The following is a 16451-nucleotide window of genomic DNA, read 5'->3' on the forward strand; positions in this document are numbered from 1 at the left end:
TGCTGTATGTGGGGGAGAGGTCTGAGAAGGAAAAATGCTGCTTGCCCAGCACTCGCCCCTTTTCCAGGCACTTCTCCCACTTCCACACAGGACTGGCGCCCCTCTAGCTGCTGCCCTGGCCGTCGTTCCCAGAGTGGGTGGGTCTGTGGATGTTCTAGGTCTGTGGGGGCCCTTTAAACAAGTGGATTCTGCTGAGACCAGCAGTTTCTGCCTCCACCCCAACCCCCAGTGGTTTGCACAGTCAAAAGCAATGAGACTTGATTTTCCCCGGAGCTGGGACAGTGAGCTGCTCTGGTGAGGAGCTGGGAACGCTTCCCAGGTGTCCCTCCTGACTTTTTAAAACGTGTAACTGCACTTTCCACCGGCCTGCTGCTGTTGCTGCTGCAGCCACCACCACACCGTGTCCTCGCCACCCCGGCTCTGCCCCTCCTACCTGTCTGGATGAGTATTTCTTCTTTATATCTTTGTTTGCTGGACTTCCATGCAGTTTGATTTTCTGGAACTTCTGGTTGTTTCTAGTTTTGAGGTAGTTGTATTCCTTTTTAGTTGTGGAGGGAGACGCAGTGTGTCTGTCTACGCCTCCATCTTGGCCAGAAGTCTCCTAACCTTTTCTTAATTGTGCCTCTTTCAGTACTACTTTTTTCCTATGTCAGAATATATATAAGTTCTTAGCAAATTTAAAGGAGTTCCATTTAGATAAAATTATGTAAACAATTTAGAAAAAGTGTGTAAGTGTAGTTAAAATGTTGACTATTTTCAGTGACTTGAGAACACATGGGATACTTTAGAGTCAAAGAACTAACTGGGTGGTTTGGCGTAGAGATAGTTTAAAATAAGAAAATTATTTAAATATTTATTTGGGGGAAATTAGTAGAAAAAATAATAGGTATAGTATAAATTAAACCTTTTGATTGGCTGATGAACTCTTTAAGAGGCTTTATACCTCATTGAAAAGTTTCTGTTAAAATCGTACCTACTTGTGTCAAAGGATAGAAAACTAATTATAAATACATGAAGCGTATTCAACATAACCTTTGCTTTTATCACCAGCTTACTCTCAAATCCAGAGAAGGAAAACTCTGACTCCAAAAAACCTCCGCTGCCTTGCGGCATACCTCTTCAGGGGAAAGGCTAGGGGAGTAAACCCCGACAGAAAATCCGGAGCCGGAGTCCCTAAGGCGGTTTGACGTTGTAGTCAACACCGGCAACTCCTGCGGCGCACCTGAAGCCAAGCTGTATTGACTCCGTCTTTCCCTTGGACCCTTCAGCTGCGAAGAGAGGGGGGGTCTGCTGCATGGGCAACAGCAGACCCTCCATATCACCCTGCCCAGGCTCTGTAGCTTCAGCTTCACTGGAGAGGACACTCCAGCGTCATCGCAAGATGTCGATTCAGCATGGGAGGAGACAGATACCGTGTCACTCCCGAGTCGGACTGCACAGCCATTCTCGGCTGTGCAGATAGACTCTTAAGAAGCTACACCATCGTCTCTCGAGACAGACGGCTGCCGATATACGATACTCTCAAATCATGATTATGTGTACAAAACTTTAGTATAGTTTCATCAGAAAGTTCATTATGTCTTAATTAGGGACATGGGTAGTTGGCCATTGTACCTGAGTACTAGACCAAGCTCCTACCACTAAATGGAGTTATTACTTTTTTATGTCTTAAATCTCAGCTTTCTTAAAGGTAAATGAGAATATGGAATATTTATATGAGGGACTCTCTTTCTAAAATTCTGTTATTCTAAGTTCTCAAAATGGAATCTTGTCTTTTCCTGAAGTGATTTTCCCCCCATGTTCTTAGTTGATCCTTGGATAATTTTGCATTCTGCAATTATCTTTCTTTTTTTCTAAATATTCTTTCAGTTCTCTGAACACACTCAAATCTGATATTTGGATTTTAGTATTCAAATCAAGTATATTAGTTTTTTATGCCATGTCATTGTTTAAGTATGTTTTCTTAGTAAACTATCTAATAATGAAAAATCGCACATTTTGTGATATAATTTTGTTCTAAATTATTCATCAAACTGCAAAAATGAGACCTTAATGACAGAATGTTAGAGAATTGTAAATCTATGATGGAAGGAACATAACCTAATTTAGGCAACTTCAGTTAATTTTCTTTTCTTGCCCTGGCTGGCGTGGTTCTGTGGATTGAGCACTGGCCTGCGAACCAAATGGTTACTGGTTCAATTCCCAGTCAGGGCACATACCTAGGTTACGGAATGGGTCCCCAGCTGGGGGCGCGCGAGAGGCAACCACACATTTGTGTTTCCCTTTCTCTCTCTCCCTTCCTCTCTCTTGAAAAATAAATAAATTTTTTTTAAATTGCTTTTTTTGATTAGATAAATGTTAGCTATTTTTAAAATGCTTAATAAAATACTTATGAGTCATATTCTTATCAGAACTTAAATTAGAAGTTTGTATCAGAACGTAAATTAGAAGTGTATAGCCACATAAATTTCTTTAGTGAATGAAAACAAAAATTACAATATTCTATAGGTTGTTTTGCTGTGTTATTAGCCTTTTCTGTAGTTGATCTAAACATTTAGATAAGTAGCATATTGTAAATATTAGCAACAACTATATAAGTAATGGAATGTATCATTGTGACTTCTGTAACTGCTTAGATTTCTATGTCATTAATTTCTCCTTATTTCTCATTTCCTTCTTCCTTTACTTCTCTTCTTTTTATCTCTTCTTCTTTTCTTTCTTCATTGAGTCTTATTTACTCCATCTGTATAATTTCTTATTCTCAGGTGTGATAATTATAGTGAAAACAGATTTTTGCTACATCTAATCTGCTGTAGGACAATAGAAATAGGTATTTTTCCAAAGGATAGCAGAGTTAATTTGATAATGATGTTCAGTTGTGTTGGAAAATGATCATTACGGGTAATATAAATTATGGGTATTTTTGGTTCTTTTAAATATCTGTTAAAGGAGACTTTATATCAGGATTTCTTAATCTGGGGTCCTTTTCCTTTGTTTTGTTTGGCTGGGGAAGAACCATAGCATATCCTCAAAGGGTCTGAAACCCCAGAATGTTAAATAAAGAAACACTACAATTCAGACTAAGCATCTACCCAACACAGCATTTATTGCATCTTTCAACCCTTGATCCTCTTCTTTATTTAACCCACATACCTTTGCCACCTCTCTCATAGAATTCTTCTGATCTAAATGCCAGGTCTTTCATCCATGGTCTCAGAAATCCTCTTCTTCAGCTTTGTAAGCCTACTCTTAAGTTTATTCAAATATTGCCTATATAAATATACTTTACTAAGGCTCTCTTATATATGAAATTATTGTCTTATATAATACTTTCTTTTTTTAAATTTGAGAAGAGTTTAGTAAGAGGGACTGATTTTTAGTTAAAGTATAGTTGCTATACAGTATTGCAGATGTTTTTGTATTTAAAGTCAGGACACAATAATGCTGTAATGGCAGCGTGAACATGACAGAAAGGATGGAGGACTGATTTAAAGATAATGCAAAGAACTGATTATTAAAAGAGGCACATCAAGGGAAGTTCTAAGATTGAAAAACTCCAACAATGCCAAAATAAATTTCATTAGGTATTTATTGCTCAGGTTTTTGTTATGGAAAGGGATACATGCAAAATACAAAGTGCAGTTCCTGACATTTTGAAATTTACAGTCTAGTTGAAGAGAACACAATCACGTGAAACAATAAGGGACTGTAAGAATGAATATCATTAAATAACAGACTTTGTGGTCCAGACTATTGGTGCCTTAAAAATTGAGGATAAAGTTATATTCCACAGCATTTACTCAATTCTTGCTAGTGGTCCATTGTCTGTCTTAGGCATGTAGGTGTTTTTAAATTTTAGTTTATTGTCTTAGGAAGAATTTCCAGGAGTGGGAATTACTGGATAAAAAATCTATGATTTATATGTTTATTTATACATACATTACATTTATATGTTTATTTATACATACATTGCATTTATATGTTTATATATACATTACATTAATTCATATGCTGTTTTTTAAAGAAGTATTTAATTGCCCAATTCCACTGTGAATACCGTAGTGTATGGTTGTATATAGGTTTGAGGAATTGAAATTTACATACTTAAAAAATGTAATTGTAATTATACTGTACTAATTAAAAAATGTTCTTTTCCATGTAATTTTTTGTAAATTCAGTGACTGATAGAACTAATATTTTAACTTTTTTCTAGAATATGTGTGATGCTGAAAAGTCTTATAAAGTGCTGCTGAGCTTTGTGATAAGTGAACTGTCTAAAGGAAAGTTGTACCATGAAGAAGGAACTCAGGAGTGTGCAATGGTATGCTTGCTCCAAAATTAGATGTAGTGGTTATTAGTTAAAAATTAAGACTTTATTGCCATTATGAATATAATTTTTAAAGCTATATCTATTATCGAATGAATTGTTTAAGTTTTCTTTTTTTAACCTTAGGTTAGCCCTAATGCTTGGTCTCCTGAATCCATGGAAAAATACTTACAGGACTTCTGCTTACCTTTCCTCAGAATTGCCAGCCTTCTTCAGCATCACCTTTTTGGGGAAGATTTACCTAGCTGCCAGGTATAATTTGGGGTAAAGACTAGGGAGCTTTGTTTTAGTCTTAACTCAAAGGAATAAATATTTAGAATATTTACTATTATTATATTTTGTACTTGTTAGTATCCACCTGTTCGTTTGATAATGTTATGGATATTTGATATTTGAGCAGCTTTGAATTAGATCAGTGATAATAAATGCCCACTACTTTAACAGGATTATAGCATTCATATTGATATTATTTATCACTATCTCTTGATATTTTTATTACTAAATATCTGCTTTTAATATCCTTTTAAAAGTTATGTTGGTCAGAAAGCTGGCCATTTGAAGATATGATGGCATTTATGTAATTTGAGAACAGCAAAATGTTTTATTTGTGGCCTATTATATTAAAACTTGGATGAGCAAATTATCAGTGGTTTAATCTATTTCTTAAAACTGTTGGTCAATATGAGTAGACAAGAAAGTGACAGGGAAGAAAACCAGCAGGTAAGTTAACCAAACACTGCTTATTGGATTATGTTTTTGGTGTTATCTGCCATTCATTTCCAGTGAGTTTGAAGTGGCAGTTAAGGCATTTATCATATTTATTGTCCTTGAAGCCTGATTAAGAAGTTAATTGTTTTGTTTTTTTTTCCTCCATTGCATTAAATAGTTTGGATTCTTTGGTTTTTATGAAGTGATCTGAGATAAATTCTGCACACTTGTCCACAAAATTTTGTTTTTAGATTTATAAGATATTGAATAAATTAAAAATATTAAAAAATTCTTTACATCATTGTATTGCACCAATATTTTGGGAGAATCTCTTTTTAAAAAAAGTAGGGATTAAATTAGGCAGTGGGGTTTTTCTTTTTTAACAGTAATTCAGGCACTGGAAGCCAAAGTGAATTTAAAAATGTAAATATTTCTAAAATAAATAATGGTGACTTGACCAGCCATCAAGGTTGTCTGTAAGCTATTTTGTAGTCACTAGCAGAATGGATAAAGGTGAGAGACCTGTGGAGTTTGGGTCTTGGCAAATCAAGTGAGTTACTTGAAGACTACAGCTTTAATCCAAGGACCTTTACCTAAGAAGTCATCCCTAGGACTGATGATAGTGACCATGAACACAAGGAAGGGGCTGCCTAACCAGGACATTTATCTACACCCTTCCTTTCTCTTTCTAACTGTGGTCTGTACCAGCTGCCTACATTTACTCTTCACTCACTCCTTAACCCTGTTGTTTTCCCTACCAGTACTACCCTACAAACTCAGATGTCACTAAGGACCTTCTGATGGCAGTACAATGTGATATGCCTCCCTCATCACACCCTCTTTTAATTTCTCCCCTCCCCTGGGACCCCATGACACTGCAGCAGGAGTTTTCAAACATACTTTGTCAACAGAGCTTTCTTTCAAAAGAGATCTTGCCTAGAACTCCAAGTAATTACCATAGCTTTATAGTAATACTTGAAATCACACAATGTAAGTCCTCAGAATTTGTTCTTCTTTTTCAAAGTAATTTTGATTATTCATTGCATTTTCAGAAATTTTTTATATCAGCCCAGAAGTTTCTACCAAAAAACATAATCTGCTGGGATATTTCTTTCTCTTTTTGGGGAGAATTGCATTGACTCTAAATATTAATTTAGACCTGTCATCTTAACTGAAGAACTGATGCTGTAACATTAAAATGTTAGCATGTTAACATTATTGAGCACTCCAGTGATGGTTGTTCCCAAACTGCCCTTCATTGAAATTGTACCAATTAGGCTAACTTCAGTAATGTGTGAGAGTTTCCCTATACTTCTCTCTGCCTAGAGTGTTATCAAACTTTGTATTTTTACCTTTAGATATTTTTACTAGGTAAAATTTTTTTTTTTTAATTCTCACCTCAGAATATGTTTATTGATTTTAGAGAAGAGGCGGGGCCATTGATGTAAAAGAAATATTTGTGTTGTCTCCCAGTTGCCTCCTGTAGAGTCCCTGGCTAGGGATTGAACCCTCAGCCTAATGGGGATTGAATCCACTACCTTTGGTGCATGGGATGATGTTCCAGCCAACTGAGCCACCTGGCCAGGATTCAGTGTAGTTTTAATTTCCATTTCTCCTAAGGCTGAGCATTTTCCCTATTTAGGAGCCATTATATTTTCTTTAAAGATTTTATTTATTTATTTTTAGAGAGAGGGGAAGGGAGCGAGAAAGAGAGGGCGAGAAACATCAATGTTTGGTTGCCTCTTGCACACCCTCAACTGAGTTTCTGGCTCGCAACCCAGGCATGTGCCCTGACTGGGAATTGAACCGGCAACCCTTCAGTCCACAGGCTGGCGCTCAATCCACTGAGCCACACCAGCCAGGGCAGGAGCCATTATATTTTCTTTACTATGACCTGCTTGTTACACAGTACTTTTTTAAAAAATAATTAGAAAATGAAGACAATTAGAAAAACAATTTATGTAATCTCTAAAAAGTATCTCATGAGTTTTTCTTTGTTTAGAATAATCTGCCACCCTCATGTGTTGTGTCTAGGTCAAATAATGGAGAGGAATGAGAAACTTTCCTTTCATTTTTATCTTTTTTCATAAATTTTTTTCTCAGGTTTCTCTTGTTTTAGTGACCCACATTTGAACTCAACAGAGGCACCATAGAGACTCCTGCCCAAATCCTCAGATAAAGAGGCCTGGGTCTAAGAATATAAACATGTGAGAGCTTGACTGCAGCTGTGCACTAAGTGGTGTAGGGAAGGCAGTTTCCACCCATGAGGCCTGCAAAGTAAAACTTTTATTATTGCCTAAGTTAGGCCTGAAAAATCATACCAGGAGTCAGACTCTTCACTAGATTGATCAGACAACCAAGAGAGACAGTACAAATTACCAGTATCAGGAATGAAGGAGAAAACATCTGTATAGAACCATAGATTATAACATTTGCTAAGAAATATGATGATGTAGATGAAATGGACAAATTCCTTAAAAGATACAAATTACTAAAACTGACTCAAGAAGAAATAGAAAATTTTTAGTATATCAATATCAAGTAAGAAAATTGATTTTAGTTATTAAAATTCTTTAATTTTTTTTTAAAAAAGAAGTCTGCTTCATAACAACAAAAATAATGTCATGGTGTATTCTATGAAATACTTAAGGAAGAAATTGTATCAATACCATACAAACTCTTTCAGAAAACAGAAGAAGAAGGAGCGATGCAAACTCATTTTATGAGGCCAATTTTACCCTGAAACCCAAACCAGGTATCACGAGAAAAGAAAACTACAAACCCATATCTCTCATGAACATAGAAGCATAATCCTTAATAAAATGTTAGCACTAGAAAGGAAATACTCCATGACCAAATGGGTTTGTCCTAGGAATGCACAGTTGGTTCAACAACCAAAATAATTTATTTAATTCACCATATTAATTAAGTCGATTTTTAAAAAGCATATGATCATCTCAATAGTCAAAGAAAAAGCATTTGACAAAATCCAACACATTTTCGTTGTAAGAACACTAAAAAGCAAGGAATAGAAGGGAATTTCCTTAACCTGATAAAGAACATCTATGAAAACCCCATAGCAAATATCATACTTAATAGTGAAAAATAAAAAGCTTGTCTCATTAGACCAGGAGAAAGGCAAGGATGTCTGCACTGGAGGTTCAAGAAAAAGCAATTAGGCAAAAAAGAGAAGTTAAAGGCATCTAGATTGGAAAGGGAAAGGTAAAATGATCTTTGTTTGCAAATTAGATGATTTTGTATGTGAAAAACCACAAGGAATCTCCATAAAAAACTATCAGAGCGAATAAACCTGTTCAGCAATGTTGTATAAAACATAACAAATTACAAAAAAGTCAGTTGTATTTCTGAAGTGCACTAGCAATGAGCAACCTGAAAATGAAGTTAAGAAAATAATTTATTTACAATATGGTGTTGAAAATATTCTGGAATTAGATGGTGGTAATAGTCACACAATTTTGTAAATATACCAAACCCCACTAAACCATATACTTTAAAATGGCAAATTTTATAGTATGTAAATTATATTTCAGTTTTTTAAAAAATATATTGAGAAAGGACTTATATCCAGAATATATCCAGAACTCATAACTCAATAATAAGAACACAAAGTGGGCAAAAAAATTTGAACAAGCACTACTTATAAGAATATATGAGTGACCAATAAGTACATGAAAAAGTGTTCAACATCATTGTTGATTAGAGGAGTTACAAATTAATGTTATAAGTGTTAATGAGGAGTTGGAGTACCTGGAACTCTCATTCTTTGCTGGTGGGTACAGTCAAATTTGGAAAAATGTTGTCAGTTTCTTAAAAAAATTAGTCATATGCTTACTGTGCAATACAATGATTCTATTCCTAGGTATCTACCAAAAGACATGAAAGCATATGTCCACGTAAATACTTTTAAATGAATGTTCATAACAGGCTAATTTCTAGTAGTCAAAAACTAGAAACAACCCAGAGGTTCTTCAACAAGTGAATGCATAAGCAAAATGTGGTTATATTCATATAGTGGAATACTACTCAGTACTAAAAAGTAATGGACCACTGATACACACTGTAACATGAATGAGTTTCAAGATATTGTGTAAGTGAAAGAAGCACACAAGATCACATACTGTATGGTTTCATTTATATGAAACAAATTTTAAATTCAAAATTTAGACATACTCTCAGAAATGATTTTTCAACTAAACAAAGATGGATTGGGGTGTATATTTTAGCGTTTATAAGACTAAAATGAACTTTCAAAATGTGAGTCCTTGGATGACTGATTGCTTTGGTTCTGTTATTACTTAGTAGAGCTTCAGATTGCCTGGCACTTAGATCTCTAAAACTTTTAAAAACTCCCTCCACCTTTCAAAACTGATTTTGTTTCATACTCATTCAGGATCCAGGCAAATTATTTAGCACTGCCTCTTGTGAATTTCATTTAACTCTTGCTCTTCGTCCACACTGACAGCTGTCTTTTTAACCAAAAGTCCCTTTTCCCTTGCCTCAAATTAACATTTGCTCTCACAGAGTAACTAAGTTCTGTAGACTGTACTCATCAGATACGTGACACTAATTAAAAAATAAAAATAAATGTGTAAAAGAAGCAGATGCTATGGCACTTAGGAGTTAAATTTTAAAGAGAAATAACATGGGGATATTTGGATATAATAGCTAGGAACCTTTGTCTCTCTTCTCTGCTCCCTCTACTCCTTCAGTTTTCTTCAGTTGATTCAATTAAAGTTTTCTTAGTATCCAAAAGTAATTGACAAGAATGACACTTAAATATCTAAAATGGTAAACGTTCTTGAAAATGTCTTGAGAATTTTCTATTTCATTTCTAAAAGGAAGAAGAAGAATTTTCAGTTCTTTCCAGCTGCCTGGGACTTCTGCCAACATTTTACCAGACAGATCATCCATTCATCAGTGCCTCCTGTCTGGATTGGCCAGTTCCAGCATTTGATATTATATCTCAGTGGTGTTCTGAGATAAATTCATTTACTGAAAGACATGCAGAACAAGGAAAGGTATGTAAAAGGAATAGTACTCACTTGCCATAGTGGTGATATGCTAAGAGGTAAGAAGATAATGAAGAATTTAAAATTTCAGGTCATTTATTCTTGGAAGCATTTATTAAACTAATTATATTGAAAAAATTATTTACTTACATAATATTTGTTTATGAGTGTAAAAGCAGAATATTTCTGTCAACAAAGCTAAGGTATTACTATGTCACTTTTAGTTTTAGGTTTCAGGTTTTTATTGAGTCCTTAAATAATCATAGCATTAGACTTGGAAGGTACAAAGGAATTCTGAGATAGATGAGGAACCTGTAAGCTTATTGGAAAGAGAACTATCACCTAAAAATCAAAGATTTGGACTAGCAAATCTAAAAGGTCACATCTTTAACTTTAAAATGTGCTGGGTCAATGCTGCCAGCTCAGCTGGTGAAAGGTTTTGGATGGAGAGTTTGGGCAGCAGTGGGTGGTTGAATGCTCTAGTTTGATGCTGGAACTACAGTTTTTGAGAAATGGCATGATATGATGAAAGTTGTCTTTTATGGAGGTAATCTGGTGGCTTTTTAGCAAGTAAATTGAAGTAAGGAGGGAGAGAAACCATAGATTATCATTTAGGTGGTGGAGAAAACCTTTACTGTTGTCTGATAGTAGAAATTGCAATGTAACCAATGTAAGAGAGATTTGAGAAAAATATATAGGTCCTGGTGAACAGACATACATGGCCTTAAGATCTTGAACTTGGATCACTAGACAAATAGTAACATGTGTACCTAATTCTGATAGGAACCTGCTCCTGCTTAAACGCCATTGATGATGCCTCGTTGACATTGGCGGAAGATATGTATGCCTTGCCAGCATTCAGGGATTTTCACCATCTTGCTTGCCTTTCTGATCTCATTCTCTGCCACTCTCCTACCCACAGCCTTGCTCAAAACAGCTTATTGCTTTTTTTTTTAATGCAGGGGGCAATCTGGTAGTTTCTTAAAAGGTTAAGCATATATGTATCTAGCCAATCCACTTTTAGCTATTGACTCCAAAGAAAAAAATCACATGTCCAAAGACTTGGACATGGATGTTTATAGCGTTTGTAATAACTCAGAGTGGAAGCAACACAAATGTTCCTCAACAGGAGAGTACATCCTTTATGATTTCATATATATATAAAATTCTAGAAAAGTAAGCTAATCTACAATGACAGACATAGAACTGTGGTTGTTTTAGGCCTGGGTAGGTGGGAAAGGGTGGGAAGGAAGCATTATAAAGAAACAGGAGGAAATTTTGGGGTGATGAATATGTTCACTGTCTTGGTTGTGTGAATGGCTTCATGGGTGTATATTTATACCTCAAAATGCACCAAATTCTCACTTTTAAGTATGTACAGCTTATTGTATGTTGATTATACTTTGGTAAAAAACATATTATTCTCTCCATAACAAAATAAAAGTACATATAGAGAAATGTATTTAGGCAGAATCTAAGTGAGGCTATATGTTTCATATATGTAGTGTAGTGCCTGATATAACATGCAATCAATAAATGTTAGTTTCCTTTCCTATCCCATCATAAAAATTCAAATTACCATACAACTATATATTATCTACTCAAAGTTTCTCCTGTGTAGATTACAGTAGGGCAGATATTTGTAGGAAGACACTTAATGTTTTGATCTGTAAAGATCATGTCATACTAAAACTCTCCAATGCTTTCACATGGTTCAGAGCAAGGCACGGTTATCAGGTAGACATATAGTTAAACATTGAAATGACTGTTTTTTGTTTTGAAATGTTCTCAGGTGTTTTTTTTTTTTTTTTCATTTTAAAAATTAAATTTATTGAGGTAACATTGAAGAATACTGTTATATAAATTTTAGGTGTACACTTCTATAATACATTGTTTTATATTGCATTGTATGGTCACCACTTAATCTGTAGTCTCCATCCATTACCATATATTTGAAGTCTTCTACCCTCTTCTTCCTATCCACAACCTACTTTCTTTTTTGGAGGAGGACCCCCCCACTCTGTAACAATTCCCCCCTCTCAGACTTAAGACCCTTTATAATCTTATAAAGGACCATAGGCAAAGGTCTCATGTTCCTCTAGCTACTTCAAGCTGGACATGGTCATTGTCCTACCTTCTTACTGCTTATTGTTACTTAAGTGTTAATGGAGTAGCATCTGGAAAAAAATTAGTGCTATTACTTACTAATATTTTTATACACCTGCAAATAATCGATAAAGTATACTCTATAGGAAAATTGAACTAACTTGGCATTTTAAAAAATACTTAAGGAGCAAATTTATAGAGTTGTAGCCTCAACACTTATGGATACAAAAGCTCTTCACTTGAGGTATTGAAATAGAAATAATGAGTTAAAACTATTACCTTCCCTAAAGAAAAGCCAATGAATTGTTTAACTGAGAAAGATCAAAACTTGGTTTAAAAAAAAGTATAACTGTTTAAAAGCATGTTTAAAAACAAGTATATCTAGATAGATTTTCCATGTATGCATAGTTATATTTAATATTTTTCTTTCAAAGTAATAAAGCATTTAAGAGTTGTAGAGTGCTTAATCTAAATCTTGCATCATTTTAAGTAGAAGCACCTTTAAAATAGTAGTAATTTTCAAAGTACTATTTTAGTCATTTGTAAAATAGAAATGAGAAAAATGTTAATAAATAAGTCACATTTTTGGAGAGTTTCCATTCTTTAAAAAATGCCCTTTTTAAAAATAGGTATTTTGTGTTAGTGACTTAAATACATAGGACTAATGAATATTTTTGGATAATGTTTTAGGCCTTGCTTATCCAAGAGTCAAGGTGGAAGTTACCACACCTACTACAGTTGCCTGAGAATTATAATACCATTTTTCAGTACTACCACAGAAAAACCTGTAGTGTCTGTACCAAGGTTCCTAAAGATCCTGCTGTTTGCCTCGTTTGTGGTACTTTTGTATGCCTGAAAGGACTTTGCTGCAAGCAACAAAGTTACTGTGAATGCGTATTGGTAAGCATTGGTAAATAATGTAAAATTTATGAAAACTGAAATCTGTCACATGGAAATTATATGTGGTCAGACCAACTCTAAAAGTTTAATTACTCTTTGAATAAAGTAAACAATACATATAGAGATTTTGTTCTTTGTTTTTGTTCTTGTTTGTTTCTGTTCTTTTTAATCCAGTAGAAGAGTTAAAAAACAACAACAACAAAACCTGAGGCTTTGAGTAAAACCTTTCTTAAGTACAATTATCGTCCTCTTCCTACCCCCACTGTCCTTTACTGGTACTTTTGAATATTATACAATGAAGCAATAGTCATACATACTATTGTAGATGCTGACCTCTGAGTTAGGTTTAGATTGGATTTTAATTGCTTTTCTAGATAATCCTTATCCAAATTCTTCCTAATGTATTGTTAATAAAGTGTTAGAAACAAGATTATGAATTTAACTTAGATGAATCTTATTAAAACTTTAAAAAATATTCTTTATTTAGAAGAAATTTACTTAAGAGGGTCTTGATTTTCTTATAAAAAGTCCATTTGATTATGAAATTAACTAATATATTTGTAATTTTTTAGCATTCCCAGAACTGTGGTGCTGGAACAGGGATTTTCCTTTTGATCAATGCATCAGTGATTATCATCATTCGAGGCCACCGCTTCTGCCTCTGGGGTTCTGTGTATCTGGATGCTCATGGAGAGGAAGACCGGGATCTTAGGTTAGATGTGCATGGATGTATTCAGGTGTTTCACTGAAGTTTGGTCAGTAAGAACATTGTGCCATTTCTGGCTTTGTAATGATAATATTTTTTTATATCAAGAAATTCTGACAGTCATTAATTTAGAGCTATTTCTAGTTTTTCTGACATTTTCCTCATCAACATGCTAAGGAAGCATGAAATAAACTAAATTACTATGTGAAATATTTGCCATAAAAAGTCTGTTTTTAAAAATGTGTGTGAAATCTTCATTGTATTTTATTACTTTTAATATCTTTTTCCCTCTTTTTATTCTAGGCGAGGCAAGCCTCTCTACATTTGTAAGGAAAGATACAAAGTTCTTGAACAACAGTGGATTTCTCATACTTTTGATCACATCAATAAAAGATGGGGTCCACATTACAATGGACTCTGACTCACCACCTCAGCATTGCATTATATTATTTTCATTAAGGATTTATCAACAATAAGCTTTAACTTAATTTGGGGGATTAATGCTTTTGCTGAGGGAAAAAAAGAAACATACATTATAAAGCCTTTCCAAAATTAGGTGCTTGGTAATCACATTAATGGTATAATAATTTTTTTAAAGTATCTGGAGAACATAAGTTACAAGTTAAATCATTCTTTAGTGGTCATTTTAAGAAAATCTACAATTACTAAGAAGCACAACTTGACAAAATTATTTAAAATTGATTCTCCCAGCATATCAGCTATTCATTGATACTTAGAGTGGGATTTATTTAAAGTTTTACTGCTTCTTTCTATCTGTGTGTTTTAATTTGCATCTGCATCTTTTTAATGCATCTTTTCCCTCTGCCATTCTTGTGTTGATTTGAGATTTTTGCTGTATGTAATTAGAAAAAAATGTAAAACATGATTTATGTGAAATATTGTATAGTAAAAGTTGGTCTAATAGTAGAACTTAAAATTTTTTCTCTTATTGTGAAGAATCTGTTGAAAGTTTGGCTTTGCTGAAAACTTAATTCATTCTCAGGAATTTCATGAATATTCTCCCCAGGTAAATAATTGAAATAGTTGTAAAATAAGTAGATAGCTGCTGTTAATATAATACAGTACATTTTGGGAGATACATGTGTGGGTGGGGGAAGGAATCCTTAAAAATAAAAAATTTCCATTTTAATTCGTTGAATTACTGGAGGTAGTAACAAATAGATTTGACTATAAGGTCAACAGTTTTAAGCGCATACACATGGCAGATTTTGAATCTGTGCATGCCCACCTTTTATTACCAACCACATTTTTGTTTAAATGACTGGATTGGAAATGCTCGGACTTCCCCACAAATGAAGCATAGTTTTGGAACTTTCCTGTTAGCTCAAGAGGCTCATCTGTATGGTATTTGTGCAATGTAATCCCTGCTATTTCTGCTTGGTTTCCTGAGGGGGTGGGGAAGGCTCAGTGGTGATGACCCTCACGAATGAGCTGCGCATCTGCATTCTTCTTAGATGCTGCTGTGAAAAGCAATTTATGCTGGTAGGGCTTTTAAGTCAGTAAGAATGGAAATGATTGAGCTAATACCCACTCTGTTGGTAGAGAAGGAAGAGTACAGAAAAGCATGTTCTATATTGCTACCAGAATTTTTCTTTCAAATAATTAAGTTGATGATTGTTTCATACATAGTGCTGTCAAGCAGTTTCTGGTATTTCGGACTCACATGGCTTGTTATATAAAATTAAATTTTTACATGTAAAAATAAATTGAAAAATCTAATGATAAAATGTAAAAATAAAGTCAGATCTAGCTTCTAAAAATCATGAATGACATGCCATTACAGAATGTGCAAGTGGATATTAAATGATGGCCTTGAATTAAAATAGAGCAGAACAGTACATATTCAAATGTGTTCAAAACATCAAAAAATTACGTATAGCTCTACAATGAAATACATGGAAATAGCTTGCTATTTTTATATATATTTCCAAAATACTAAGATGACTTTCTGAAAGACTAGAATGATTCTGTTTAACTAAATAGCTGTCCTTTCCAGCTCATTGCTACTTTATAAAATAATGTATCATAAGTTCAGCCTGTCATATTTTTTGCTTCAGTCATTATGAATACCAGACCATTTGTAAGTGTGGTTGAAGAGCAAAATGCTAATTTACATCTCTAGTAAATACTGTTTCAGGATTCATGAACTTGAATAATTCTATGGTTTGAAACTCTGATGCTATATATTCATGGTATAATGTATTCAGACTTTGATTACTACATATTTAAAATGGAATGTTTTATGGTTGTGCATATGGATGTGAAGTGAAAATATTAGCCTTAACATTAAAATTTGGGTTTGATAGTGTTTATTTTGATATTGGTGAATTAGTCACCAGTAAATTTTTAAAAAGCACTTGATTGAAAATTGTACTTGAAAACATACATGCATGCTGCTAAACTAGAACTTTAATTTTCCCCCCATAACTTTTCTAAGTCCCATTTATAAATCCACTTTTAAAAATAACAGGTCCAAGTTAGAGTGATGTGTGTATATTATTCAAAAAAATGTACTGGCGTGATACCTTGTATGAATGATCATTTAAATACAGTACATTACTGTAGAAGCTAAATCAATCTTTATAATTAAGCAGAAATTATAAAGCTAGGAATAATCAACATTGTAAGATATGTTAATAAAAACCTGTCATTT

General features: G+C 34.0%; 1 protein-coding gene across 6 annotated transcripts in view; it reads left to right on the forward strand.

Moving 5' to 3' along the window:
• The window catches only part of UBR3 (ubiquitin protein ligase E3 component n-recognin 3), a 210608-nt gene extending 195681 nt beyond the window's left edge, over positions 1–14927 (forward strand). For all 6 annotated transcript variants that reach the window (XM_090280628.1, XM_090280637.1, XM_090280645.1 and 3 more), the window contains 6 exons: positions 4214–4321; positions 4454–4579; positions 9895–10074; positions 12862–13071; positions 13644–13783; positions 14081–14927. In XM_090280628.1, the coding sequence (XP_090136754.1) occupies positions 4214–4321; positions 4454–4579; positions 9895–10074; positions 12862–13071; positions 13644–13783; positions 14081–14198 (882 nt within the window). In that variant the 3' untranslated portion in view covers positions 14199–14927. The remainder of the gene's footprint in view (positions 1–4213; positions 4322–4453; positions 4580–9894; positions 10075–12861; positions 13072–13643; positions 13784–14080) is intronic.
• Positions 14928–16451: the final 1524 nt, after the last annotated feature.

Source organism: Furipterus horrens, unplaced genomic scaffold, assembly GCF_987537825.1.
Source record: "Furipterus horrens unplaced genomic scaffold, mFurHor1.1.pri manual_scaffold_1, whole genome shotgun sequence".
NCBI classification, from domain to species: domain Eukaryota; kingdom Metazoa; phylum Chordata; class Mammalia; order Chiroptera; family Furipteridae; genus Furipterus; species Furipterus horrens.